The sequence below is a fragment of the Coregonus lavaretus genome, assembly GCF_964263955.1.
Source record: "Coregonus lavaretus genome assembly, chromosome: 39".
Taxonomy (NCBI): Eukaryota; Metazoa; Chordata; class Actinopteri; order Salmoniformes; family Salmonidae; genus Coregonus; species Coregonus lavaretus.
In genome coordinates, this window is record NC_140026.1 from 14,157,571 (window position 1) to 14,167,465 (window position 9,895).

At 45.9% G+C, this 9,895-nt stretch overlaps 1 protein-coding gene across 1 annotated transcript; it reads left to right on the forward strand.

Annotated features, from left to right (window-relative positions):
- Positions 1–1,730: 1,730 nt before the first annotated feature.
- On the forward strand, positions 1,731–8,916 carry LOC311112835 (claudin-7-A; the record flags this gene model as incomplete). Its single annotated transcript, XM_084155968.1, has 4 exons — positions 1,731–2,965; positions 6,825–6,989; positions 7,767–7,851; positions 8,742–8,916. Exons 1-4 carry the CDS (start codon positions 2,743–2,745, stop codon positions 8,914–8,916), a joined length of 648 nt encoding a protein of 215 aa, XP_084012094.1. The 5' UTR covers positions 1,731–2,742.
- Between the last annotated feature and the right edge of the window lie 979 nt (positions 8,917–9,895).

The following is a 9,895-nucleotide window of genomic DNA, read 5'->3' on the forward strand; positions in this document are numbered from 1 at the left end:
AACAATCTTGAAGTGTGGATTCCGATTGGTCAGACCAGAGTTGAATAGTCCTTGGGTACTTCCTGTTTGAGTTTCTGCCTATAGGAAGGGAGGAGCAAAATGGAGTCGTGGTCAGATTTGCCGAAAGGAGGGCGTGGGAGGGCCTTATAACCATCCCGGAAGTTCAAATAGCAATGGTCGAGAATTTTAGCAGCCCATGTACAACGGTCGATATGTTGATAGAACTTCGGCAGCCTAGTCCTCAGATTTGCTTTGTTAAAATCCCCAGCTACAATAAATACAGCCTCAGGATATGTGGTTTCCAGTTTGCATAAGGTCCAGTGAAGTTCCTTGAGGGCCGTCGTGGTATTGGCTTGAGGGGGGATATACACAGCCATGACTATAACCGAAGAAAATTATCTTGGGAGATAATACGGTCGGCATTTGATTGTGAGGTATTCTAGGTCAGGTGAACAAAAGGACTTGAGTTCCTGTATGTTACTACAATTACACCATGAGTCGTTAATTATGAAACACACACCTCCGCCCTTCTGCTTCCCGGAGAGATATTTATTTCTGTCTGTGCGATGAACTGAGAACCCATCTGGCTGGACCGATTTCTACAGAATATCCCGAGAGAGCCATGTTTCTGTGAAACAAAGTATGTTACAGGCCCTGATGTGTCTTTGGAAAGAAATCCTTGCCCTGAGCTCGTCGACTTTGTTATCCAAAGACTGAACGTTAGCGAGTAATATTACTTGGAAGCGGTGGGTGGTGTACGTGCCTCCTAAGTCGAATCAGCAGGCCGCTCCGAGTGCCTCTCCTCCGCCGGCAATGTTTTGGATCTACCGCTGGAATCAGTTCAATTGCCCTGGGGAGAGCAAACAAAGGATCTGCTTCGGGAAAGTCGTATTCCTGGTCATAATGCTGGTGAGTTACCGCTGCTCTGATATCCAATAGTTTTTCCCGGCTGTATGTAATGATACAAAACACTTTCTGAGCTAATAATGTAAAAAATAATACATAAAAAAACAAAATAGCGCAAAGTTTACTAAGAGTTAGTCGCGAGGGCGCCATCTTCGTCGGCGCCAGAATCCTGTATCACACACACTGTGGCGCCAGTCATGTTGCTCTTGGGACAAAGGCACCCATTGCCTTCTGATTTCTGCACAATCACAACCAGCAAGTGAGCTGAAGTGCTCATTGGATGATTAATTGATCCAGCCAGTGTGACAGATTAAATACTGTAGGTGGGTCATTATATTTGGACGAGTAGGGTAAGAGAGCTCTGTCTATGAATTTGAGAGTGGTTTCATTTCTCCAGCCCCATCCCTCCAAAACAATGGTGGGGTGTTGCTTCGTTATTGTTTGAACTGCAGATTGCAGCTTTAAAGCTGAGTAAGGACAATGTACATCAGTGGCAGTTGGCGTCAATATGCAGTGATTGGTGGCGTGAGGGATTGAGATGGTTGGTGTACAGTCTATTATCCTCGCAAGCCGCTTGATCTCACGAGCTTACATGAATGGTTCTCTACCACGCCAGTTAGGTATTTACGAGGCTAACAGTCTATTGTGAGGAGAGAAACGGAGAGTGAGTTATGGTCCATGGCTGATCTACAGCCTACCTTCCTGTACAGATGTAGGTCAGTGGCACTGCTGCAGTCAGGCTCCAACATACATGTGAACGCACGCACACATACAACTCTAGCTCTTAGTCAAGACAAATAATATTATTCCCCCAAGGATTTTATTCAAGATTGTTAATGAGATATTATATTGAGGTATAACCTGTTTTTCAATTACTTCACAAATAAGTTTAACCTACTGACTTGCTGAACTGTGGACCTGCACAATGCAATCTGATTGGTGGATATTTTGGTATCACTTAAAACACTTAAAGCATCCAGGTATAATGTTATAAGCATGCATAAGCCTTTATATTGTTATTAACAAGACGGATCAATTTGTCTCTCTGTATAAAAATACAGAAATGTAAAACATACAGTATATATGACTACAAGGAGAGGCATCCCTCACTGGAAACAAATTCTAAGAAAAAGTTAATTATTGTCATTTGGCAAACTGTTGAATGTAAAAGATGAACCTGATGTGTCTACAGGCAGTTCCAGGGGCAAATGTACAAACAGTTTAATCTTTTCAATAATGTGGGGGGTGATTTTCTCAATGGATAAGGCCTGAGAAACAGCAACACCTGTCAGCTAAGCAACGCTGGCATTCTGAAACTGAACAAATAGTTACCGTCAGCCCGGTAGGAACTGTACCGTTGTTTTTACAGTACCAACTTGCTCGAGAAACAACTATAGCTTCCCTGGAAGAAGAAGTAGCCTGGCCAATAGGCGTGACATAACGGTAAGGGCCCCAGGAGGAGGGGATGCGAGAAGATACCTCTCACGCATCACCGGGCACCGTGACGGGACACACACACCCCCTCGCGCGCCCTCGTGCAGAATGAAAATCCCCCTTCCCGCACACTCAGCACTACAGTATTCAAGGTGCGGCTCAAACTATAACAGCTGGAAAGGAGATCAAGAACAACTTTTTCACAGCTCAGAGATTGTGTTTACTGATGCTATTCTGCCGCATAAAATGAAGATAGGTCAACCTTGCAAAGATAGACTGCAATAAGAGAACTGTTGTGTGCCTTTGGACACACACACAAAAAAGGAGTCTTAGTATTTTCGCCAAAAGAAACTTATTTACTTACTCATTAAAAAAATAATTGACAATCTATTTTTTTTCAAGATGGCAAACTCGGGAATTCAACTTTTAGGATTCTTCCTGTCACTCGTCGGTGTCATTGCACTTATCGTGGGGACCATTCTTCCACAGTGGAAGATGTCTGCGTACATAGGAGACAACATCATAACGGCGGTTGCCATGTACCAAGGACTATGGATGTCATGCGCTTTTCAGAGCACAGGGCAGCTCCAATGTAAAATATATGACTCAATCCTGCAGCTAGACAGTGAGTATAAATAAGCTAAATATTTATTTGACCGTTATATTTCGATTACGGTTTGCGCGTCCTGTGCGCACTCACGCACCGTGAATTACGCATGCATATAGCCCTATAGGCTATCTTATTATCAAAGTAGGAATGTCATGAATATGGTGACTTGTGTCGGGAAAGTCTAATGTTGTACCAGTAAATGGGATTGATTGACGGGAGATACAGGTGAGCAGACATCTGAGACGGTCAGCTGAGGTCCCCACCCCTTTTCCTATGGAGCAGTTCTTGTTTAATGGAGCACATTGATTTCACTGATAAAGGTGTCGCCTCGGGGCTGTTAGTCATTTAATTGCCCCTCTCATGGTTATCATTTAGTAGCACCTTTTGTATTATTATACAGTGGAATACTGTTAACTCCTTTCCAGGTGCCACACTCACTGACACTTCAATCACTCTGGATATTACTCTTGAAAAATCATTTAGAAACGTATCTGACATTTACTCTTATCAGAACCCCCAGTACACCTCCTGGAGTTCGTATTCCTGTTACTGTTCCTGGCAACCTCCCAACCCATTTCCCCCCTGCCCTCTCTGCTGTATATTCTCAAACGGCTGGGCCGGTCCACCCCCTAGGTGGTAAGGCCCCTACTGGCATGCCCCCTGCCAATTCATCACCCACTATATACCCTGGCATAGAAAGGTGGGACAGTGAGGGGGCTGGCTGGGGCTCCAGATGCCAGAGACGTCCTGGTTCTTACTAACTAACTAACTAACTAATGGTAAACAACCAAAAGAGGACAGAACACAGGAGTAGCCATTGCGACAGCAACACAGTAACCTGTGCAGGAATTTTACGCCCTTCCCCTCCCTCTTCCTCCCACCTTGGTTCGCCCTAGACCCTTAGGGAACCATGATGAAGAGAACCTGGGTGTAATTTGATATAACTCCCCATCTACTCTTCTTGGTTTCTCATGTCATACTGGTTGGTGAGAGGGGTTTCATTGAACAGAGATGCTTGTTCAGATTTATGACACTTAGAACACTTAAGAGTTCCAGTTTTAACTGGTTGTAACTGCTGACAGTTGGAATGGTACAGGGGGGTCAGGGTGGCACCGTGGGGTACAGGGGGGTCAGGGTGGTACCGTGGGGTACAGGGGGCCAGGGTGGTACCGTGGGGTACAGAGGGGTCAGGGTGGTACCGTAGGGTACAGGGGGGTTAGGGTGGGACCGTGGGGTACAGGGGGCCAGGGTGGTACCGTGGGGTACAGGGGGGTTAGGGTGGGACCGTGGGGTACAGGGGGCCAGGGTGGTACCGTGGGGTACAGGGGGCCAGGGTGGTACCGTGGGGTACAGGGGGCCAGGGTGGTACCGTGGGGTACAGGGTGGTACCGTGGGGTACAGAGGGGTCAGGGTGGTACCGTGGGGTACAGGGGGGTTAGGGTGGGACCGTGGGGTACAGGGGGCCAGGGTGGTACCGTGGGGTACAGGGTGGTACTGTGGGGTACAGGGGGGTCAGGGTGGTACCGTGGGGTACAGGGGGGTTAGGGTGGGACCGTGGGGTGCAGGGGTGATATTCCATGGTAGTCCCAATTTGCATGACTGGCATGCCCTCATTGTGTTTAGAATACAGCAGAAGAGGAGTATTTCTTCCCTCCTTCCTCTCTCCTCCTACAGTCGTGGTCAAAAGTTGTGAGAATGACACAAATACTAATTTTCAAAAAGTCTGCTGCCTCAGTTTTGAAGATGGCAATTTGTATATATTCCAGAATGTCATGAAGAGTGATCAGATGAATTGCAAAGTCCCTCTTTGCCATGAAAATGAACTTAATCCCCCAAAAACATTTCCACTGCATTTCAGCCCTGCCACAAAAGGACCAGCTGCTATCATGTCAGTGATTCTCTCGTTAACACAGGTGAGAGTGTTGACGAGGACAAGGCTGGAGATCACTCTGTCATGCTGATTGAGTTAGAATAACAGACTGGAAGCTTTAAAAGGAGGGTGGTGCTTGAACCATGGTTACCTGCAAGGAAACACGTGCCGTCATCATTGCTTTGCACAAAAAGGGCTTCACAGGCAAGGATATTGCTGCTAGTAAGATTGCACCTAAATCAACCATTTATCGGATCATCAAGAACTTCAAACCATGGTTACCTGCAAGGAAACACGTGCCGTCATCATTGCTTTGCACAAAAAGGGCTTCACAGGCAAGGATATTGCTGCTAGTAAGATTGCACCTAAATCAACCATTTATCGGATCATCAAGAACTTCAACTTCAATTGTTGTGAAGAAGGCTTCAGGGCGCCCAAGAAAGTCCAGCAAGCGCCAGGACCGTCTCCTAAAGTTGATTCAGCTGCAGGATCGGGGCACCACCAGTGCAGAGCTTGCTCAGGAATGGCAGCAGGCAGGTGTGAGTGCATCTGCACGCACAGTGAGGCAAAGACTTTTGGAGGATGGCCTGGTGTCAAGAAGAGCAGCAAAGAAGCCACCTCTCCAGGAAAAACATCAGGGACAGACTGATATTCTGCAAAAGGTACAGGGATTGGACTGCTGAGGACTGGGGTAAAGTCATTTTCTCTGATGAATCCCCTTTCCGATTGTTTGGGGCATCCGGAAAACACCTTGTCCGGAGAAGACAAGGTGAGCGCTACCATCAGTCCTGTGTCATGCCAACAGTAAAGCATCCTGAGACCATTCATGTGTGGGGTTGCTTCTCAGCCAAGGGAGTGGGCTCACTCACAATTTTGCCTAAGAACACAGTCATGAATAAAGATGGTACCAACACATCCTCTGAGAGCAACTTCTCCCAACCATCCAAGAAGAGTTTTGGTGACGACCAATGCCTTTTCCAGCATGATGGAGCACCTTGCCATAAGTAGCATAAGTGGCTCGGGGAACAAAACATCTAAATGTTGGGTCCATGGCCAGGAAACTCCCCAGACCTTAATCCCATTGAGAACTTGTGGTCAATCCTCAAGAGGCGGGTGGACAAACAAAAACCCACAAATTCTGACAAACTCCAAGCATTGATTATGCAAGAATGGGCTGCCATCAGTCAGGATGTGGCCCAGAAGTTAATTGACAGCATGCCAGGGCAGATTACAGAGGTCTTGAAAAAGAAGGGTCAACACTGCAAATATTGACTCTTTGCATAAACTTAATGTAATTGTCAATAAAAGCCTTTGACACTTATGGAATGCTTGTAATTATACTTCAGTATACCATAGTAACATCTAACAAAAATATCTCATAACACTGAAGCAGCGAACTTTGTGAAGACCAATACTTGTGTCATTCTCAAAACTTTTGACCACGACTGTACATCCCTACATCACCCTCTCCCCTACCTCTCCTCCTATCCCTTCTCCTCCCTCTCCTCCCCGCCCTCAATCGCCCCCCTCCTCTCCCTCTCTCTCCTTCCCTCCATCCCTCCCTCCCTTTCTCAGGGCTGGAGGGTTTTGTTTGTGAGCTCAGGAATGGCCTGGACTGGCACAGACTGGTTTTGGGTGGCCTCTGCTTCTCCCTCCCTCTGTCAGTTTTATGAGATGGGGTGCCAGATTAGAGGGTCCTGACAGTAGCTTTCACTACCCCCTCCCCTAAACAACAGCAGATGGAAGAGAGAGTGAGAGATAGTAGGGGGAGAGAGAGAGACAGAGAGAGATAAAGAGAGAGGGGAGAGAGAGACTTGCTGATCTTTTATTTTACAATATATCCCCCATGTCTATAAATTAAATATATCTATAACTGTACCACACCCCTCCCTCCCTCCCTCCCTCCCTCCCTCCCTCTTTCTCTCACTATCTTGCTACTCCTTTCCCTCCTCTCCCTTTCCTACTCTCTCTCCCCTCCCTGGTGTGTGTATGTGTGTGTCTCAGACACTCTCCAGGCCACCCGTGCCCTGATGATTGTTGGCATCATCGTATCCATTGCTGGGCTGGGCGTGGCCACCATGGGCATGAAGTGTACCACCTGTGGAGGGAACAACAAAGTGCGCAAGTCTCGCACCGCCATGACTGGAGGCATCATCCTACTGGTTGGAGGTGAGAGTGAGAGTGAGAGTGAGAGAGAGAGAGAGAGAATCTTTGTATCTATAACTGTATCTTTCTTTAGCACTACTTATGTAACATTACATGAAAAGATCTGTGTTAGAGGTCACCTGGTCATTCTGGTCCAGTGTCTGAGATCTTAGAGACTACTGCATGTAGGAGGAGTTTGACCCTCTGTCTGGCCACCAGCTGCTCTCCCACTCATCTAAGCCTGGCGAAGAGCTTTGGGTCGAAACGTTGCACAATAAAAGTCCCACTCATCTACCCAGGTTCCCTTGGAGGTCACGTAGGGAGAGAATGGGCCAGTTTTACTGACTCTGTGGCTACTACTTTGACACTATTCCCTTAGTGCATTACTTTTGACTAGGGCCTATAGGGATCTGGTCAAAAGTAGTGCACTATATAGGGAATAGGGTGCCATTTTGGATGCAGCTTATTACTGTTATATAAGAGGTAATTAGAACCTCTCATCGGACAATGGCAGTAAAAAGCTAATGATTAGGGCCTGTTATTCACAAAGGGTCTCAGAGTAGAAGTGCTGATCTAGGATCAGTTTTTTCTTTTAGATTATAATTAATGGACATGGGGGACCAGATCTTAGCTCATTTGGACACTCTTATAGGACAATGGCAGTAAAAAGCTAATGACTGGGACTCAATAGCTAGCCTCCAATTGACTTCTTGAGAAGTGTTTGGCTCCCCTCTCTCAAATACCTCTTGATGATGTCTCGATGTACTGATCTGTCTGTATCGGTTTGTTCTTCTCCTTCAGCTCTGTGTGCGTTAGTGGCCTGCTCGTGGTTCGCTCACAATCTCATCCGGGCCTTCTATAACCCATATACTCCTGTCAACACCAAGTAAGTATCCCTACAAAGAGCCTGAATTTATTGGCCTTTTCCATTCTATTGAGTGGTCTTATTTTAAAGGTGCAATTTACAGAAATCGTGCCACTATTTCCTGTTTTCTAAAATTCAGTTTATGTGACAAAACAAGCAACGCAGTGTAGAGCAGGGGTAGGCAACCCTGCTCCTAGAGTGCCGCAGGCACTTCATGTTTTTTTATTTAACCAACCTGGAAGACGAGGTGTGTTGAATTTAGGCAATCACTGAGCTGATCAATTTACTCAGTTGGGCAGGTGTGGTGCCTAGTTTGTACAAAATCCTTCAGTACCTGCGGCACTCCGGGAACAGGGTTGCCTAACCCTGGTGTAGAGAATCGTTGTACCAAAATATTGTATTTTCAGCTGTTTGAAGCTGGTGTAAAAAAATGAAAGTAAAAGACACAAAAACAAAACTTAAGAACGGGAAGTATAGAAATAGCGCACATAGAACAGATCTACCGCTTCTTAGACTTCTATTCAATGAGAATTACGGGTCTATAACTACCATTTCTATGTGCAGTAATACCTAGCAAACAAAGTTGGCTAGGAGTTAGAAACAGGGTGTCGTGTCTATCGGCGCCATCTTTTTTTTACATTTTAGTTGACGCGCTTATCCAGAGCGACATACAGTTAGTGAGTGCATACATTTTCATACTGGCCCCCCGTGGGAAACGAACCCACAACCCTGGCATTGCAAGCGCCATGCTCTACCAACTGAGCTACAGGGGACTTAAGTCTTTGATTAGTGACTTAAATTAATGCTAGGCTGGAGCAAAAATTTGCACACCACATGGCTTTCCAGGAGAAGAATGTAAGAACGCTGTTCTAGAACAACGTCTCACTCTTCTCTCCATCTCCCAATAACAGGTTTGAGTTTGGGGCAGCCATCTTCATCGCCTGGGGGGGTTCTTTCCTGGACGTGCTGGGGGGAGCCATGCTGGCATCTTCCTGCCCCAGGAGTAAAAAGCCGGTGCTCAAATACCCTGTCATGAGTGGCGTGAGTGCCCGCTCACCCTCCGGCAGCACCAAGGAGTACGTGTGAGCTAAATAAATCATGCTGCCAGATTATAATGAGATTTACAGAAATTGTTGTGAGGTTTACAGACATGCCCCCCCCCCCCCCCCCCCCCCCCCGCCCACGACACCCACCCCACCCTAACAGGACCGTATCATGCAGTAGTTTATTTTTGAGTGATGTCTCTCACCCCCTCCCAACATTCCACAATTGTTTATGAGTTTATGAGTGGGCCTCACAAATACACTATAATTGGTTATTGGATCCCCCTTATATTAACGGACCATGTCTTTGGGTGCATGTACTCGTATCACACACACACACACTTCTCTTATTACAGCCAAGATGCAGCATCATGGGCAACACTCACCTCCCTGTAAGAAACACTGCCTATTTAAATTAACATTTCCATTGTAATTGAAGGTAGTCAATTAAACTTGTTGCGGTGCTAAGGTCCTACTCTTGGCATACTCAGGGGATAGCTATGTATGTATAATAGGAAAAGGGACTAGAGCACCACCAATACTTTTACAATGGCGTTTTCTGTAGACATGACCGTCTCCAATGGTGTTTAATGTTCAAGCCAACTGCAACTTCACATTAGTTGTGAGTTACTGTATACGCTATGGTGAATTACCAGGCAATTCACTATTGCACTCCAAAAGGGAGAGGGCTTTTCATACAGGCCTGCAATATACTCTGTCCCATTATGAAATATCTCTCAACACAGTCATTCTCAGCAGGTGCATTGACTATTACAAGAAGTGTTTGTTTTTATTATTGTAATATGTTATATACAGTGCATTCGGAAAGTATTCAGACCCTTTCCCTTTTTCCACATTGTTACGTTACAGCCTCATTCTAAAATGGATTCAATAATTTTTTTACTCACAAATCTACACACAATCCCTCATATTGACGAAGAGAAAACAGGTTTTTAGAAGTTTTTGCAAATGTATGAAAAAACTAACAGAAATACCTTATTTACTATTCAGACCCTTTGCTA